Genomic DNA, 19,233 nt, shown 5'->3' with positions numbered 1-19,233 from the left:
GTTACAGCCGAGAGGATTGTCTCCCTCCCATGTGTAACGTTACAAAGTCGGAGAGACACGAGTTGTGATCGCGGTGAATATGTTTTTTAAAATTGGTGATTACCTGTATGTTTCTCTCTCTCCCTCTCTCTCGCTTGTGCCAGATTGGGCTTTTAAATAGTCTGGAGTAATCGTTTGGCTTTCTCTATCAGCTGTGTCGGCGACACGGCGCTATAACTTCATTTACATGCAGAGTTTGCGGTTGTAGAAGCTATTATGTGAAAAGAAAAAAACGGCATCTTTGTTATAACTTGGGCGAGTTTGTGCAGTGTTGATTTAGTTCGGGAAAGTCCGAGACCGCGTTAAAACATGAACGTCAGCTCAGAGTTCACTCATCTGGGACTAGAAAATCATTTCTGTTGCTAGGTCGTTACTAAGGTTCGGACTATTTGCTGTAGAGGTGAACTAGGTTCCATTACACATAGGAGTCTACTGACGTGACTGATTGTGTTTCAGTTATTAGTCAGACCCCATTTATTTCCATGGAAACGGGAAGCACACTCGCAAAAAACTTTAAATATTGAGAGCAAAATGTCCATCAACATGAATATTTATTTAATTATACGTTTTATTTTGTTGGTAATTGTTGTATAATCGCAATATTACCCTCGAGGGTGTGCTTAAACATAATTTGAGCACTTCGGGGATGCTTGCGGACCTCGGCGCAAGCGCCTCGGTCCTGACCGCATCACCGTCGTGCTCAAATGACGTTAAAGCACACCCTCGAGGGTAATATTGCTTAACTCACAACTTGTCCACCAGAGCGTTGTGGAGTTGTTGGATTGTGTATTTGATGAGTTTGATGAGGGAAACCAAGAAATCCCATAATGAGCCTCCGTAGCGTAGCTCTGAGCAGCTCACGGCTCTGCTCCTCCGTTCTAAAAATAGCTTGCACCGACAAGGTAACGAACCTACTGCTATGACTATAGGGATTACTATACATTGTCCCTGATACAAATAGACGTATTAAACTGAATGTATTGTTAGAGAGTGCGGTTGCGTTGTGTGTCTAGATGTTTCCTCTGTGCAGTGAGCTCCTTGTGTGTCTGTGTCTGTGTGTTTGTGCAGCTGGATGAGATGTGCATCACGTTTGATGGAGACACCAGACTGAACTTTGCAGAAGCAGCGCTGCTGATCCAGGGCTCGGCCTGCATCTACAGCAAGAAGGTACAAACACTGAGCCACAACACACTAATTCATTCATTTATATATATATACAGCTCTGGGAAAAAACTAAGAGACCACTCCCAAAATGATCAGTTTCTCTAGTTCCTGCTAGAAAAGTGTGTGTGTTTTTTTTAATGAATGCATTATGTAGGCTATTATTTGCCCGACTCGTTTGAAAAGATCCTTACATAGATTTGTAGTGGTGATGTTTTGTTTTGTATCAATAAATAGAATAAACAGTGATAAACTAAACACAGTGACGTAATAATGACAAATATTCTTGTTTTAATGTGCTTAACAGTGGTGAAATAATAAAGTTTTTAAAGTGCAAACTGCTAAAAACTACTGTGTGTGTGTGTGTGTGTTCCAGGTGGAGCTGCTGCACAGTCTGGTTTTCCAAACTCTGGAGAACATCAACGAGAAGAACAAGAAGTAGGAGCAGTTCTGGTTCTGGTTAATAGGGAGGGGCTTTTCAAGATAAATAATCACCGGGAACAAATCTCATCTGTATTTATTGAATATTGGATCTTGAGCTGCTCCTCAGTTTTATTAGTTTTTTATTAACAGAGTTTCACACAGAGTCTCTCCGTGTTTCTCCTTCTGCCGCAGTAAAAAGGAAACATCTACAGACCATAGTCTCATAAACTATTTTAATTGAACGACTATTTGAATATTCAAAGACCATTGCCCATCCCTAATAATCAATAATAATAATAATATAATAGTATAATGATTAATATGTAATAATGATGATGATGATGTCATTTCATTTCTGACAGACGTAACAAAGCGGCGGCTCAGGCTCAGGACGGAGACGAAGACGCAGAGGAGAGCGACCGCGACGCCAAGGACGAGGTGAGGACCAGATTCAGATTTGTTTTTGTTTTTTTAAATGGGAACAGTATGTTGATGGACATTGACATTGATTTCTTGATTTACAATTATTGTCAAGAAGAAAGGATAACATCAGCATATCAAAACATAGCTGTTGCCATATTGTAGTTGTGTAATGTTAAAAGAAATAAAACCTGCATATATTTATATTTTTAAGAGAAAAAAAACAAACAAACCAGACTAACTAAAGACAGACAAAAGAGGAAAAAAAACAATGAAACAATAAAAACGGGATGTATGGGCTTGTAACAGCGGCTGCATTAATTTGTAGGGAGACCAAACAACAACATTATAAGAGTTTTGATATGTACGTATAAATGGTATAAGACCTGGCAGTCCTTCAAACCAACAGGGAAATTACAAAGAAAGTAAGTGGGCGGAGACAAGTAATTTAGTTTCCAGGATGTGACTGTGACATTTGTACATAGGAGACCCATTTTGACCATAACCTTGTGAATTTATCCATTTGTAGCCGAAGTGAGAAAGTAATATTTTCCGTTTTATATATTTCATTAACAATATCGGTCCATTCCTCTATTGTGGGGGAGTCAGGATGCAGCCAGTGTCGTGTGATGGTTTTCTTGCCGGCAGCAATCAGAGCGCCAAATAGGTATTTGTTGAGATGCCCTGTGAGAAAGTTAATTTCTCCCAGATAAGTGGCTCATTTCCATCCCCAGTCCCATTGGCAGGTTGATATTAGACATAAAAACAATGAGGATAAAAAGTCCAAGAGGCAGGACTAGGACAATAAAACACCTTGACATCTTACACAAAACATATATGAAGGACATAAACCAGCAGTTAACTGACCATAGACGGTTAAAAGAGTGGGTAAGAGACCAACAGATTACTGAGAAGTTATAAAGAGCTACAGTGCTAGTTAAAGTGCTACAGTGCTAGTTAAAGTGCTACAGTGCTGGTTAAAGTGCTACAGTGCTAGTTAAAGTGCTACAGTGCTAGTTAAAGTGCTATGTGCTAAAGTGACGAGTGCATAAGTGCAAGATTGAATTGAATTGCACGATGCCCCAATAAAGTGCAGGATCGACTTAAACTGCACCATCCCATAGCACACGACTGCACATGCAGATGTGTGTCCAATATTGCACAAAGTTTGTATACATAAATGTATTATGTATGGAGTCAAGTTATTGCTAATAACCAGAACCAGAACCACCAGACTGACTCTGACTCTGTGTTTCTGTGTTTCAGTTCTCGAGTCTGGACGTGGACGTGTCCGACCGCTCTCAGAGAGAAGAATCCTCCACGGTCAGTTCCTCCGTGCTGCTGGTTCCTGGTTGTAATCAACTTTTTATTCATTTTCTTTTAGTAACACACACACATGCACCAACTGGGCATGAGACACACACAACACTAGGGCTGGGTATCGATTCAAATTTCAAGAATCGATTCGATTCTGATTCTTAAAGGATCATAGGGCAGGATTTGTGAGAAAATACCGGAAAATACCCATGCGTTTTACGTTTTTTAAATAATAATGGGTGAGGAAGCGTTCAAAACCAAAAAGAACGAGCCCACCCGCGTATCTCTCGATTGCCCTGAACGGGGTCTGTGCTGCAAAATGCGCTGCAATTCAGGGGGTGAATTTCGCGCGCTGGCCGGCGGACCTGACGTCAGCGCGTCCACGACTGCCTTCGAATGGATCAATGGAATGGAGACATGAAGAGGGCAACCGCGGCAGAGCCATTGATACAGTAACAGAGTAGCGACACTACCTGTTATATCAATCGCTCTGAACCACGGTGGATCCAAATTAGGCTACTGTCTGCCAGCAAACGACCCACCACAAGCCCCCCCCACCCCCCCGCCGCCGCTCTCTCTCCCCCTCCCTTCACACGCACACAGCAGCAGGCAGGTCACTAACTTACACACCCTCTCCCTCATCACTACTGTCTTATTATTAGCCGTTAGCCGCAGCTAGCGGCTAAAAGCCGACGTTATAACTTTAACAACGTTATCAGGCAGGTGGACAAACGTCCTCTTTTGCCCGGACACGTCCACTTTTCACGTCCTGGCCAGCGTGTCCGCGACGCGTCCGTTTTTTTTTTTTTTTTAATGAAATCATGAATATGTCCGGTGTTGATTGGTTTGCATGCGACCGCGGACCCTGACTGATGCGGTCCGACACCCGGACCCGGCGCGTTCATTCTCGGTACCGGCCTAATACATCCATGGTACCGGCCTGTAGCCCATACAGATCCATGCAGAGGAGCTCAGAGGAACAGACAGCAGCCCCCTGCTGCAGCACAGTGAAGAGGCAGGTGTGTGTGTGTGTGTGAGAGAGAGAGAGAGAGAGAGAGAACCTACAGTAAAATACCCCCCTCCCTCCCCAGATAGGAAAGACTGTAAAGAGTAAAGTAAACAGTGAAAAGTCTGTGCGCGCTCCCGTGCCGGTGGCTTCGCTGGTTGCTGTAGTTACGCGCAGCGGCCGTCGCGTCACTGGCCGTTCTCATTAATCCTGCCCTATGATCCTTTAAGTTTCAGAATCGATTTTTTCGATTCGATGCAATTCATTCCGATTCGATTCGATCCGATATCAATTTGGGTTAGTGTCATTAAAACTGTTTTTTGAGCTGTTACCTCATTTTCTAGTTATGTAACATATAGGCCTACCTGATTGTCTGTCTAGTTATGCAACATATTAATACTAGTATTAAATTAACCCTCTAGGCGCCAGAGTTTATTTAGGAAAATATTAAGTTTGGATTTCAGGATTTCACAAGGCTGTAGCTTTTAAGTGGTCAGAGATAAATCTATGGTGTAAATGAGAAAAATATTCACAATGACCTAAAGTTTGTGATAGAAGTAAATCGACTCATCTAATTTGCATATTGTGACGTCACCGGGTGGCAACCCCATTGGATTACGTGACTTCCAGTAAAACTGAATTTGGAACATATTTACACAGGAAAAAAAATTATATTGACATCTCATCCTCAAAGTAAAGGAACAGGGGTGTGATTGGAGTACATTTACGTGAGGATTGAAGCTGAACGTGTTCGCCATCTAGTGGTACCAAGCAGTAACAATATAGGGCAGTAGATTTAAAGATATGGGCTGTTTTATCCAAGCATGCTGCCTGTCGCAATAATGCGACTTTGGCGCCTAGAGGGTTAATGAAGTAGCCTATTGGTAGTTAATGATGGCTATAAGACTGGGGAAAATGGCAAGGACCAATCCCAGAATGTTGATAGACTAGAATTTTACTAACATGCTGTAGGGCAGAATTACTGAACAGAGCCAGGGCACCTGCAGCAATGGATTGCTATTGGGACAGTAACCTGGTGCATTATTAAAAATATGACATGAAGAATTCACCCAAAAGACATGACGGGGCTCCTCTCTGCTCATTAACGGAGGCTTTTTGCTCCTAAGATTTGAGACAGTGAAGTAAATGTTTCATCTACTTCCTCATGTGAAACCAGTTAGTTTTGTTTCTAACGCTGGTAAAACACGGAAGAGGAAACTCAGAGAATCTGGAATCTGCCGTTAACAGGTGTCAGACCAGTGTGTGTGTGTATGTGTGTGTGTGTGTGTGTGTGTGTGAGGATCATGAATGAAAAGGAAGTTAGGGAGGGAACTGTGCTCCGATAGATGAAGTTCATCCGGAGCGTTAAGTCCGACAGCCGAGTCGACATGAACACTTCACACGTTAAAACACACAGAAGCTGCTTCCACCTATTTCTGAACTGAACCGTTCTGACCAGTCTGATCGTTTAGTTTGACTCTAATTCTCTCTATCATGTATATTTACTATAGATTATATCAATCTACTCATTTATTGCTGGTTTAACTTTTGACGTCCCACTCAAAGGTTTTTGTCCAACTTTATATATTCAAGTCCATTGAAATCACACAGATACACGACTTTAAACAGGACCCAAAGCATCTCTCTCCAGTTGGTCTGTGGTTTAATGTGTGTATAGTTTACTGTGTCGGGGTTCCTACGCAAGTATGGAAAGTATGGAAAAGTATGGAATTAGAATTTATACAATTCCAGGTCTGGAAAAGTATGGAAAATGGAAATTATTGTATGGAAATATATTTCTCTTAATACTTATCTGGGTTTGGTCTCATCTGAAGTTATCTGGGTTGATTATATTTGTATGCGCTATTGTACCTATAGCTACAATCTCCTGGAAGCTATTTGGTTACATAATGGCATACACACATTCAGAATAATGAAAACAAATGATTAAATGCATGATTTTTTTTATATATATAATGCACAACTATTTACTCAAATACCACAAATTATTTGAATTGAGAAGTCTGGAAATTAGGGTCTGGAAAAAGTCTGGAATTTGGACATTTCAAATTGTGTGTGTAGTTTCATGTGTGTGTAGTTTACTGTGTGTGTGTGTGTGTGTGCTGCTGCAGACGGTGAGCGTGGCTCCTCTCCCTCCAGAGTCTCTGATGCCTCCTGAAACCTTCGAGAAGCAGAAACTTCCTCTCATCAGGTCAGAATCCGTCGTCCGCCGCGTTCCCACTGCAGGAATTACAGTACTGTCCTCTCTCTGCACTGAGGAGCTCCTGGTGAAGGGGGGTGGGGGGGTGGGGGGGTGGGGGGGGGGGCGTTACAGTGCAGGACCTTCGAACTCTTGAGACGAGACAACGTGCATCAGTTTCCATCATCACACAATTGTTTGAGTTTGAGTTTATTTATTTAGCACACAAATTTCAATGGTGCAAGGAGGGAACGAAGCCGATTGGCTGGTACATAAGTTCCACCCCTATAACAAATTACAACAAGACAAATTTCAATGTCTAACAAATAAACATAAAAAAAAAGAAATAAAGTGCATAGATAATCAATGTTATATGAGCAAAAATGAACAGAAATGAGAAAAAAATAAAGAAATAAAGTGCAAAGTGATTCGGTAACAAATAAAGACAATAGAGATAATATACAAAAAATTGATTAATTAAACTCATAAAAAGACAAAGTGAGGATGTGGGATATGGAGAGAGCAAAAGAGAGAGAGGAAAGAGCGGGAAATTCAAGAGAAGTTGAGATGAATTTTTAGCTGCTTTTTAAAAAGTGAATAAGAAGAAATGGATCTTAATGAAGGAGGTCGTCCATTCCAAAACATAGGACCTCTGTAAGTCATATTAAACTGATGGTGTGATGTGCGGGTGAAGGGTAAATACTATAGAGTAAGATTATTACTGTGTCTAGTGCGGTGAGAATGAGAATGTACATTATAAGTGAAGGTAAAGAAATTTTGAAAATTCTAATCACACAATTGTTGTGCGGCAGTTCTTTCACTCTAGTAGTTGTTGTTGTTTTTATGGCAGAAACTTTCTGATAATACCGGGTTGTAAAAATGTTGTTCTGATCGTCGCGTAATCGTGTGATCACGTAGTTGTCTGTCTACTAATCACACGTCTGTTATTGACTTATTCTCTTTTTTTCTGGCCATCTAAACCAGTGGTTCTCAAACTGTTTTACATCAAGGACCCTAAACTGGCACAAATTAGACCACAAGCAAACAGAAATACACCAGTATTTGTTCTGAGACTGAAGAGCGTTACTACCCGGACCCCACTCTTTAAAAATAAATAACGCTGGGTTTTTAAAATGCTTCTCATCTGGGGGCCGATCAGGGACTTGTAGAAACTTCCTGCAGTGGAGTCACACACCAACGGCCCCGACCCCGTAAAGTTCCCCCGAGGTTCCTGCAGTGGAAACGAGTCTAACCCTTTCAAAATAAAGGCACAGCATCGATCAGTCTACACAGGAAGTGTTTGATAAACTGTGTGTGTGTGTGTGTGTGTGTGTGTGTGTGTGTGTGTGTGTGTGTGTGTGTGTGTGTGTGTGTGTGTGTGTGTGTGTGTGTGTGTGTGTGTGTGTGTGTGTGTGTGTGTGTGTGTGTGTGTCTCAGCCTGAAGGGCGAGGTGCTCGGCAGTCTGAAGGACTTCAGGATCAACGTGTTCATCCCCGGAGACGAGGACTTCATCCTCCTCACGCTGGGATCAGGGTCCAGACTCCTGCTCAATCCCACAGATGCTCTGCAGCAGCACGAGGCCCAAGGTCATGGGGAAGGTGAAGGTGAAGGTCAAGGAGAAGGTGAAGGTGAGCTGCTGGAGTCTTTATCTCCTTAGGTTTTATAGAATAGAATAGAAACTTTATTTGTCTGAACAGAAATCTATCGATCTATCGTGGGCTCAACACATTTAAAGAGCAACTAAACCCCTCAGTTTTGGATGATGTGCTCTAAGCTGGAAATTCAAAAAATGCCTTGATTATGGGCGGAGCTCATGGAGTAGGCTACTCTCCGACCCCCTCCCCCCCCCGCGCGCGCGCGCCCCATTCACACCCATGAAATCACCATAGACTGTAACAGAACGGCCGTAGCACCGTGACGTCACCCATTGGTTTGGGGGAGTCTGTTTTGTGTCTCTACTACGGGGGTTTGAGCCGCGCCATGTTGGATTCTACTTGCCATATTGGAGCGGTGCGGCCGTTAGCCGGCCGAGAGCCCGCCCACTGGCCTCGAAGCAGCGGTCCACGGACCTGTCACTCAACGTTTCCGTGCCCTGATTGGCCAGAATTTTAAACCTAATAACAGTAAAACGGTAGAGTTTAAAAAAAATTCACCCCCCTCAGAGTGTGTGCGGAGGTAGAAACTATCGATTGAGACCAAAAAAATAAAATGTACCAGGCTGTAAATATGTTTTTTTAAGCTGTAAAATCGGTGATTTTAACATGGGGCTCAGTTGGAGTTGCTCCCTTCTGGAGCCAGCCCCCAGCGACAGCCGAGGGGATTGCAGCTTTTTGAATGCGGAAGTGAGCTTCACTTCTCAGACCCACAACTGCCCCCTTGGAAAAAAAAAAGTAATAAACACACATCGACACTTCTGCTATAGCGCTAACGAGCTACCAGCTAGAGCGCCTAGCAGCCGTTAGCCGTAGCAGAGCAGCTCGAGCGCCTAGCAGCCGTTAGCCGTAGCAGAGCAGCTCGAGCGCCTAGCAGCCGTTAGCCGTAGCAGAGCAGCTCGAGCGCCTAGCAGCCGTTAGCCGTAGCAGAGCAGCTCGAGCGCCTAGCAGCCGTTAGCCGCAGCAGAGCAGCTCGAGCGCCTAGCAGCCGTTAGCCGTAGCAGAGCAGCTCGAGCGCCTAGCAGCCGTTAGCCGCAGCAGAGCAGCTCGAGCGCCTAGCAGCCGTTAGCCGCAGCAGAGCAGCTCGAGCGCCTAGCAGCCGTTAGCGGCAGCAGAGCAGCTCGAGCGCCTAGCAGCCGTTAGCCGTAGCAGAGCAGCTCGAGCGCCTAGCAGCCGTTAGCCGCAGCAGAGCAGCTCGAGCGCCTAGCAGCCGTTAGCCGCAGCAGAGCAGCTAGAGCGCCTAGCAGCCGTTAGCCGCAGCAGAGCAGCTCGAGCGCCTAGCAGCCGTTAGCCGCAGCAGAGCAGCTAGAGCGCCTAGCAGCCGTTAGCCGCAGCAGAGCAGCTAGAGCGCCTAGCAGCCGTTAGCCGCAGCAGAGCAGCTCGAGCGCCTAGCAGCCGTTAGCGGCAGCAGAGCAGCTAGAGTGCCTAGCAACCGTTAGCAGCAGCAGAGCAGCTAGAGCGCCTAGCAGCCGTTAGCCGCAGCAGAGCAGCTAGAGCGCCTAGCAGCCGTTAGCCGCAGCAGAGCAGCTAGAGCGCCTAGCAGCCGTTAGCGGCAGCAGAGCAGCTAGAGCGCCTAGCAGCCGTTAGCCGCAGCAGAGCAGCTAGAGCGCCTAGCAGCCGTTAGCCGCAGCAGAGCAGCTCGAGCGCCTAGCAGCCGTTAGCGGCAGCAGAGCAGCTAGAGCGCCTAGCAGCCGTTAGCCGCAGCAGAGCAGCTAGAGCGCCTAGCAACCGTTAGCAGCAGGCAGCAGCCGGTGCTGATTGGTCGGGGAGCTGGTGGCCGGTGACGAAAGCTGCCTCCAAAACGTCATCTGCCTCCATCTCAGCCAATAGAAAAATGTGATTGTAATAGCCGTGTTTCAACCCATAGAGGGCAGTCACTCTACATTTTTACTACAAAATACACCAAATTGAAATATTTTGACTAAAATGTCAAAAGTTGGACCAGAATCAACTGACAACACTACCTTATACCCAAATATATTTGTTTTCAGCAGAAAAAAGTGGTTTAGGGGTTTAGTTCCTCTTTAAAGACATTTAAAAACCTAAAAATACACAAGAACTCCGGGTGAAAATAATGAAAACAAAGCAGACACATTGATGTGATGATGTCATCTGGTTGTTTTAGCGGCTCCGCCCCCTGGAGATGGAGATGTTGGAGACGACGACGCTGCAGAGAACTTCCTGCCGCTGGACGACAACAACATGGACGTGGACCAGCAGCCGGAGGAACACATCGACAGACAGCAGGTCTTATGTCTTATTTTTCTATATTGCAATTTATCTCTGTAAGTATGTACCTATTTAAACTTGCACTTGCACTTTAGAAACTGGCACTTTATACCAGGCACTTTACAGATCACATGCACTTTATGTCTAGGTATGAATGTGTATATGATTGTGAACCACTGTATAATTCTTGTGCATTTCTGTCTGTTTGTGTGTTACCTGCCAAGGGACTACGGATGCACATTAGCAAGTTGCTAACTCTGACGCATTTACATTTGTGCACACGTACGAATGTTCATTAATGTGTACTGTCCCTTTTTAAATAAATAAATGAACTGGTCTGAGCCGGTCTGAGCCGGTCTGAACCGGTCTGAACCGGTCTGAGCCAGTGTGTTTCCATGTTGCGTTAATGGCGTGTGTGTGTTTGTCTCAGGCTGCAGGCGAAGGCCGGATGATCCGAGAGAGACGACAGGTGGAGAAGCAGAGGAGGGAGGACGAGGCTCGGCCCATCGTACGTCTTCACACTTCATTCACCATTTATTCTCTTTAGAAATAACTTTATTTAAAGGCAAATTGGCCAATTGCCATAACCCCTATAGTCATAGCAGTAGGTTTAGAACGGCGGAGCAGAGCCGTGAGCTGCTCAGAGCTACACTACGGAGGCTCATTATGGGATTTCTTGGTTTCAAACTCATCAAACTCATCAAATACACAATCCAACAACTCCACAACACTCTGGTGGACAAGTTGTGAGCTGCACATTCACCACACTATGAGATAATAACACAACGTTACCACACAGAGTTGTTTTAGAGGGAAATACAGAGACTGTTGATGAAAAACTGTCCCTGAAGGCAACGTGCATCAGTGGTTTTGCATGAATTTCCCTCTAAAACAACTCTAAACTAGGGCTGACCAAAAAAAAATCGAAGCTTCAAAGCTTCGTTCGTTGCCATGGTAATCAATCATGAAGTCTGTGATAGATTTTTTTTTTTTTCCTCTTTTCCTTTTTGACACCGGTTCTCATCAACAACTGTTACATTAAAGGGACAACGAGGAGTTTCTCCGTCGGCAGAACGAAAAATTCCACGACAATAAAAAATTCTCATATTAATGTGGATGAATCTACGTTACCACTTGTTAATGGTCCATTTTAGATAAATCTATGGTTTTGTCTCTATGGTTATTTTGTTATTATTAGTGGTGGTGGAAATGCTGGGCGAGCCGACCAGCGTTTCTTTACTTTCGGTTTCGTGGCGAGTCATGAGAATAACGCCGCCGAATCTCCGTTTATGGTGGGAACTACGACGGTATGTGATCGTCTTCCAACCTCTGACTTTAATTCTTGATGAATGAAAACATGAGTCTGTCTTGCACCGGTCAAAGAATTTCACCGTGCGGGGAGGCTCATAAATGTAGTGTGAAAACACTTCACTTTAACAAAACTCCTCGTTTTCCCTTTAAAATGAGTCGGCTACTTGGCGTCCTGTTTGTTTGCCATTACTTCCATTATTTCCGCTACGATCGCGCGCACACCGGCCGTTGAAGCTTCGATTTTGATCGATTTTATATAATATTCAATTATCAAAATATGATAATGGGGACAGCCCTAACGTAAACGCTGTGACTGGTCTCTGTGTCCCAGGTGGACGTGTGGAAGCTGCACGACGCCTACTCCGTCCTCGAGGAGGACAAACCCCTAAAACCAGGTGAGCGTCGGGTGTTGGACGGAGAGAGGAGGGAGAGGAGGCGGCTGGACTCAGTGTTGATGTTGATGTTGATGTTGTTTGTGTGTGTTCAGGGAAATGTCACAAGCTTCCTGACGGGCTGGAGGACCCAGGGAGGAGGAAGAGGAAACGACCGGCGGCTCTGCAGGAGTTCAGGAGCTGGTTCACTGGCGCCTGTGAGGACACACACACACACACACACACACACACACACACACACACACACACACACACACACACACACACACACACACTGATGATGATGATGATGATAATGATGTGTTGTTGTTGTTGTGTTGTAGATGACCCTCCTGTGCACAAGCTGAAGAACGGACCCAAGTTCGCAGGTTTGTTCCACATGTTTGAACTTGAACTGAAATAATCCTGAATAATAATAAGCAGGACACATTTGAATCCATCTTTCAGGCTGCTACATGCTCATTTATTAATGAATTCAACAATACAACAATATTAAAGGGAAAATTGAAATGTCCCTCATTATTATCTGCTCCCCCTCATGTGGACTAAGGGCTGGGAGAAGTTTCAGAGTCCTCCGTGGCTTCTCTGAGTTACAGGGGGTCTCGGCGTAGCAGTGCATGTCCATATGACGGTTGCAAATGGATACCAACTGTCTTCGTAACAAAAAGACACACCAAAAAACATCCAAATACCTCCATGCTGCTCGTATGTAATGTCCGTCTTGTATTGAAGCCCCAACATGAGAAATTGTCCCGAAAAAAATTAAATAAGTCTATATTTTAAGCTTGTTTTGTAGCGGAAGCTCCCAGTGTCTCAGTTCACTGCTTTGCCTGTGTCAGTGTCAACCTTCTGCACCCCTATTTATGAAATATTCAATATTGCCCATTCATAAACTTAATGTCTTCCATTCATGTTTGTTTGTGCATAAGTTTATCAACGCTAAACAAAATCTTCCTGACACTTTTCAACATTTTTTTTTACTTTTTCATCTGACCTCCATTCATATTCAACTAGGCATAGTGGCAATCTTCATTTACCCTTCTGTCCAACATCTGGGCATCAATCTAATATCACATCTAGAGGTCCAAAACTCTGGTTCTGAGGTCAACAACATCTTACACATCCTTTAGAAAGTTACTGAAGAAACACCTTATGTCATAACCTTCAGTGTTATTTTTCTGTTAATGTTAATGATGCATCCTTCTTCTTTTCTTTTGTTGTTTGTGTTTCATAGTCTTTCTATGTTGCACTGTACATTTTATTGTTCATTTCTAATTTTGAGTTCATGTAATTCTATGATTGATGGGAGTGGAATTTTGTACAAGCCTTCTATAGGCTTCGTTCCCTCCTTGCACTGTTTTAAAATTGTGCTAAATAAATAAATAAATCAAATCAAATCAAATCAGTGCAAACACCCAGTTAGTTCACGGCCGAGTGTGAAATGAAATGAACCGGCAGCTTCCTGTGTTCACAGACCTGAACTACATCTATCTGAGCACGATGAAGAACCGACTGAAGACGAAGAAGAGGATCTACAGGAAGCGGGTGAGTGTGTGTGTCCAGACCATAATAGTCATCATCAGTTACCGTAGTAACTATTTATTGTATGTTTATTTTTTTTTTCCTTTCAAAAAACTTTATTGAAAGTGACCAGCACATACAAATACCATACAATACGTTGTTGCTGGTGTAAACATCAACACAACACCGAGAGAGAACAAAACATTAACAAAGAGATGAGAGGTGAAGGAAAAAAAAGGAGAGAGAGAGAGAGAGAAAAATAAAAATAATATTAGCAGCAATAAAAGTAAATAAATAGTAATAAAATAAAGAGGTGCGAGAATAAGTTATCAGATTACGTAAATACCTTAAAAGTACAGCATCAGTCAGAGTTTTGATCGCTTTTTTGTTCTGTGAGGGGGAAATTGTTGAAATATACTGCTCCATTTCTTTCATAAACACAGTGAAGTTTGGTTTTTTGCTTGTGAATTTACATTTAATTAATTTATTGTATGTTGATGTTGATGTTGATGATGATGCTGATGATGTGACCAGGGCGTGCTGGTCTCTGACGAGGAGCTGAGGACGACGTTCCTGCAGCCGGAGCAGCAGGGGGAGGAGGCTGTGGAGGGATTCAGACACCCGGAGCTTCTGGGTAAAATAATAAAACATCTCATTTTTTCAAAAAACTTTATTATCATTGTTCTGGCACCTGAGTGCGTAGCGTTGCACACATCACCAGACAGCTAAACACTTTTTAACTCGACTGAAGTATCTAGGTATCTTCAATGATGAGTAGGTGTCACACCACACAATTAAGAATAAAAGCTTAAAAGTTTAAAAGGTTCTAGAACTTGGATTGGTTGGGAACCACGTTGAGCTAAAATAACAAGACACAAGTTGGAGGGATAAATATACACAACAATTGTTGTTCTATTCACAAAACCACCATCGGGGGCGGGGGGGGCGCCACTAAACAACAATAACACAGACGCACCGTGCCGTGTCACAGCTTCTCCCCGCGGAGCGTGAGGGTCTGTCGGCCACCGCGGCTCGGGAAGACCGGTCCCGCCGGTGGTCGCGGTCCTTCTGTGGTACGGGTCGGTGATGCCGGTCTGCTTTGGCCCAGAGACCATCAGATTTTACCGCGGGAGGACTTTGGGGAGGACACGGTGTTGCTCCAGCTGAAGACCGGGCGGACAGTCGGCTGAGAGCTTCCTGGTTCAGCTCCGAGCAGCTCGAGCAGCTGGAGCAGCTGGAGCAGCTGGAGCAGCTGGAGCAGCAGCGCAGGTGAGAGCAGAGCAGCTGCGCTGCATCTGCATGCAGAACTCCGTTTGCAGAAGCTGAGTTATGATAAAAACGTCCACATCATGAGCTGTCATGTGACTTTGATTGTCATCTATTTCAGTTCTCCTCGTCGTAGAGTCCCCAAATTTACAGGCTATCTTTTCAGGGTCTGGAGCCACTCCTTCTCCACTCACCACATGTCCGAGGAACTTCGCCTGCCTCTGGAATAAAGCACATTTGTCAGGGCGTAACTTCAAGCCAAACACTAGACAGTCTTTTAAATACCTTTTCGAGGTCGTTCATGTGGGTTTCAAAGTCTGCAGAGAAGACGATGACATCATCCAGGTATACTAATGCAGAGTCAGAGACTAGACCCCCCAGGCATCTCTGCATCAGCCTCTGAAACGTCGCAGGAGCGTTACAGAGGCCAAAGGGCATGCGTTCAAACTCATATAACCCAAATGGGGTACAAAAGGCAGTTTTTTCTCTGTCTTGAGGTGCAACCTCAACCTGCCACTGGCCACTGGCCAGGTCCAGAGTGGAGTAGTATTCAGCCTTGGAGAGAGTGGTTAATGCCTCTTCAATGCGTGGTAGTGGGTGGGCATCTTTATGAGTGACAGCATTTAGTTTGCGATAGTCAACACAAAAACGCAACTCTTCTTGCGGTCGAGGACGATGGGGGCGGCCCATGGGCTGGAGCTCTCTTTTATGATTCCGCCTTTTTACATGTCCTTCAGGAGGCCACGGACTTCCTGGTACATGGTTGGAGGGATGGGCCGGTACCGCTCACCGATTGGTGCCGCTACACCAGTGGGGATGTTGTGTTGCACCTGTCCTGTACACCCGAAGTCCTCGTCATGCTTTGCAAACAAATGTCCCCAATTCTGCAACATGGCCTGCATCTTCTCCTGTTGGATGTTAGTCAAGCCATCACCTTGGAAACACAGATTTTGTACAATCTCGTCCTTGCAGTCGGTGCTCACCTGTCCTACACCCACCTCCACAACACCAGGACTGACTTCTTTTAGGATGAGGTCCTCCATTTCTCTTATGTCAGATGGACAGGCTGAAGAAGTGGCAATAGATTGGTAGCGCTTTAACCATATAGGGTAAGGGGCCAGGTTTCTTACCCGTACTGGTATTCGTCCACGGGTTGCAGTAGCCAACGCTCTAGCAGCAGAGACCAGCCCGGACTCTTCCAAGGGTTCCACCAATACACTATCTCCATCGAGGACACTGGATGGCGCTCTCGTCCAGAGCAAGATCTCACTCTGGCCTGGAACACAAACAGGGGACTTGTAGGCTGGCCGAAGGGTCCCAGAGGGGGGTGTCATGTCAATACGTCTGCAAACCTCACATGACATTTCCCAGGCCCTTTTCACTGGGTTTGGGGCAGAAGCAAAGTTATGTTTTGCCTGTGAATCAGGTCCAACTGCATTCCAACAGCACTGGATAATGTTCATACCCAACAGAGGTGGTTCATTTGGGTCACCAGTTATATCCTCAGTGATGACGACTCCCAACTCACCCAGTGCCAGGTCCCCCACTTTTACATCCATCATGGCGTAGCCTACATAGGGTACCTTGGTCTTGTTGGCTGCCCTTAGCCTTAGCCACTTGAGGTCTCCAACAGGACCTACTTCCTGCATGGGGAAAAGACGGTTAAAACAGTTTTCAGACATTAATGTCACAGGTGAGCCCGTGTCCATTATACAACTCACAGTTTTACCATTAAAGGTCACTGGGACTTTTGGGCAAGACCCAACTACAGCTTCTCTGACAAGTTCGTTCTGGGCCGCTGTATGGCTACCAGTCACCTGGCCCGTGGTAACTGGGTTCAGCAATTTAAATCTTGCTGTGGGCATTCTCTGTAGAGGTGGCCACTTACTCCACACCGCTTACATATAGGTCGGCCTTGCTCATCCCACCTCAAACCAAAACTCGTGTCTTTGGTGGAATTATGGTGCTGTGCATGTGCTCTAGGAGTGGCTCTCGACCTCCTCCCTGAATCCCTAGTTCGGAGTCTCTCCTGCTGGTGTGGTCTCCTAGGGCTCGGGCTACGTGGCCTCTGATCTCCCCTTTGCTGGTAAGGTGTAGGGCTGCGAGGGTAGCGTTGATGGTTGATTGGGCTATTATGAGGGGGAGTTACCTGTTGTACTGGGGAGGAGCGGAGCCTCTGGAACTCCTGTTGTATGACCTCACATATATGTCCCTTCACCTCTTCCAGTATTTCATCCTTAAGCTCTGCTTTCCAGCTTGTTGTCAGGTTTGGCGCCACCCTCCTTTCAGTAACAGAGGCACATGTCGACTCTAGCCGATCCCCCTCCACTTGGTCCATCTCCATGTCTAGAGCCATTTGCCGAGTCCTAGCAAATGTATAATCTGGGGTCTCTCTAAGTTGTTTTCTTACCCCACTTCGAATGGCTCCTGGTTGCAGCCCTGTGATGAACTGGTCACGTAGCTGGACATCCATCCGTGCAGGAGCTTGAGGGTCTCTGGACTGCAGTCTCTTACCCAGCTCCCGAAGGCGAAGAGCATAGGCTCGAACAGTTTCTGCTGGCTTTTGTCTGCAGTCAAAAAACATAGATCGTAGTGAACCAATAAACTCTCTATCACCATACAGTTCGTCAAGAAGGTCAAATATCATTGCAGGAGTGGCCCTCTCGTCTTCATCCAAAATCAAGACTTCTCGTCTGGCTTCTCCTTCGAGAGTGCTAATGATGAAGTCACATTGTTGTGCTTCAGCCCATACCTGTGCTCTGAGAATGGCTTGCATCTGGTTTCTCCACTCATTAAAATCCAGGCCATGGCCGGTGAATTTTGGGACCCAGGGTGCCCCTATGAAAAAGGGTGCCACCATGGCAGGTGCTGGATTTGCCATAATTCCTGGTCTAGTATATTAACCCAATGAGGTCCCAACACTACAGTCCAAATCCTGCCAACAACACCAAAATATGTCACACCACACAATTAAGAATAAAAGCTTAAAAGTTTAAAAGGTTCTAGAACTTGGATTGGTTGGGAACCACGTTGAGCTAAAATAACAAGACACAAGTTGGAATAAAAGGGGAAACACTGTTTATTCACAATAGAATGTGCATTTCTGGTGGGCTGGATTTAAGATGCAGCAGGGCCTTCAATCAGGGGAGCAGCAGGGCAATCTATTCCTAAAAGGACACAGCACAGATTAAAACAAGTCCAGGAGATGGTTTATAATAAAACCAAAATTGATAGACGGAGGTCTCGTTACCTCGACTCTCGCTGGATTCCTCTCATCATGAGGCTCTAGTAGAACTCCAAGGGGGAAGGGGGCCCACTCCTTCTGCAGTACTACACCGTCTGATGCCTCAACCTTCGTTGAGCTTGGTCTCCTACAGCCTGCTGATTTCTAGGAGAGAGTTAGAACCAGAGAGAGGTGAACAGGGAAAAGTATCCAACTTTCCTCTTCTTTAGGGTGCCAGTGATCCTCTGTGAGGGGGGTTCCAGGTAAGTGGGGGGAGTCCTCTTCTGCCCAACACAGTCCAGCACAGCACAGCCCAGCAGCCTCCTCTTCACAGCCAGTCTCCACCTGAATGTCTGAAACACAGTCTTCATACCACTCCACACTGATTAGTTAATTTAATGCAGCTGTCACCTTCAAAACACCATGTTATGACATAGGCAAGACGTGCTGTCGAGATGAACTCAGTTTTACTGAAGGTACAGCGTTTTTATGACGAGTTGTTTTAATCATGTGAAACTGTAAATAAACCAACACAAAAATAGCAATGAAATAATGTAAATACATCTTATGAAATACAACAAAATATGAGCAGAAATAATTTTTATAAACACAGATTAATCATTCTACTCACACACAAAGCTGCTCCAAGCTCTGCACAATCAGATGAGACCGAGTAAAAAAGGAGAAAATTTCAACCCATGTGGTCCTCTAGTTTTTTCTTACTTCCTACCACTGATCATGTGACCTGGTTAATCATGTGACCTGAACAACCAATAAAAATGCAACCTAAAATATTGTGAAAAGAGCTGCATTCCTCTTAATGATCCATAGGAGGTGCTATAACATTTTACATAATAAAACACATAAAACATCACAATCATATTTGAAACATTATACAAACATGACATCATACTGACATGAAACAACACTGAAGTACAGAGAGTGCGTAATACATATAGCAGAGCTTGACAAAAATAAATAAATGAAATAATAAATAAATAAATCAAATAAAAATACAGTCCGGATGCATAAGGATAATTATGAACAATAAAGAGTCAGAAATAAATATATGC

At 44.8% G+C, this 19,233-nt stretch overlaps 1 protein-coding gene and 1 long non-coding RNA gene across 2 annotated transcripts in view; both read left to right on the top strand.

Annotated features, from left to right (window-relative positions):
- ncaph2 (non-SMC condensin II complex, subunit H2) overlaps positions 1 to 19,233 on the top strand; it is a 37,730-nt gene that overhangs the window by 12,522 nt on the left and 5,975 nt on the right. Inside the window, exons 4-13 of the mRNA XM_083999333.1 lie at positions 1,108 to 1,206; positions 1,577 to 1,638; positions 1,986 to 2,061; positions 3,310 to 3,366; positions 6,499 to 6,578; positions 8,004 to 8,164; positions 12,246 to 12,347; positions 12,474 to 12,518; positions 13,625 to 13,695; positions 14,206 to 14,305. Of these exons, the coding sequence (XP_083855459.1) occupies positions 1,108 to 1,206; positions 1,577 to 1,638; positions 1,986 to 2,061; positions 3,310 to 3,366; positions 6,499 to 6,578; positions 8,004 to 8,164; positions 12,246 to 12,347; positions 12,474 to 12,518; positions 13,625 to 13,695; positions 14,206 to 14,305 (853 nt within the window). The remainder of the gene's footprint in view (positions 1 to 1,107; positions 1,207 to 1,576; positions 1,639 to 1,985; positions 2,062 to 3,309; positions 3,367 to 6,498; positions 6,579 to 8,003; positions 8,165 to 12,245; positions 12,348 to 12,473; positions 12,519 to 13,624; positions 13,696 to 14,205; positions 14,306 to 19,233) is intronic.
- Positions 10,393 to 12,151, top strand: LOC311006680. Its single transcript, XR_014596385.1, has 3 exons — positions 10,393 to 10,465; positions 10,878 to 10,955; positions 12,090 to 12,151. It is a non-coding gene; the product is annotated as an uncharacterized lncRNA (long non-coding RNA).

The sequence above is a fragment of the Trachurus trachurus genome (assembly GCF_905171665.1).
Source record: "Trachurus trachurus genome assembly, chromosome: 23".
Lineage (NCBI taxonomy): Eukaryota > Metazoa > Chordata > Actinopteri > Carangiformes > Carangidae > Trachurus > Trachurus trachurus.
Note: the sequence above shows the minus strand (reverse complement) of the source record. Positions and strands in the feature narration are given on the sequence as shown.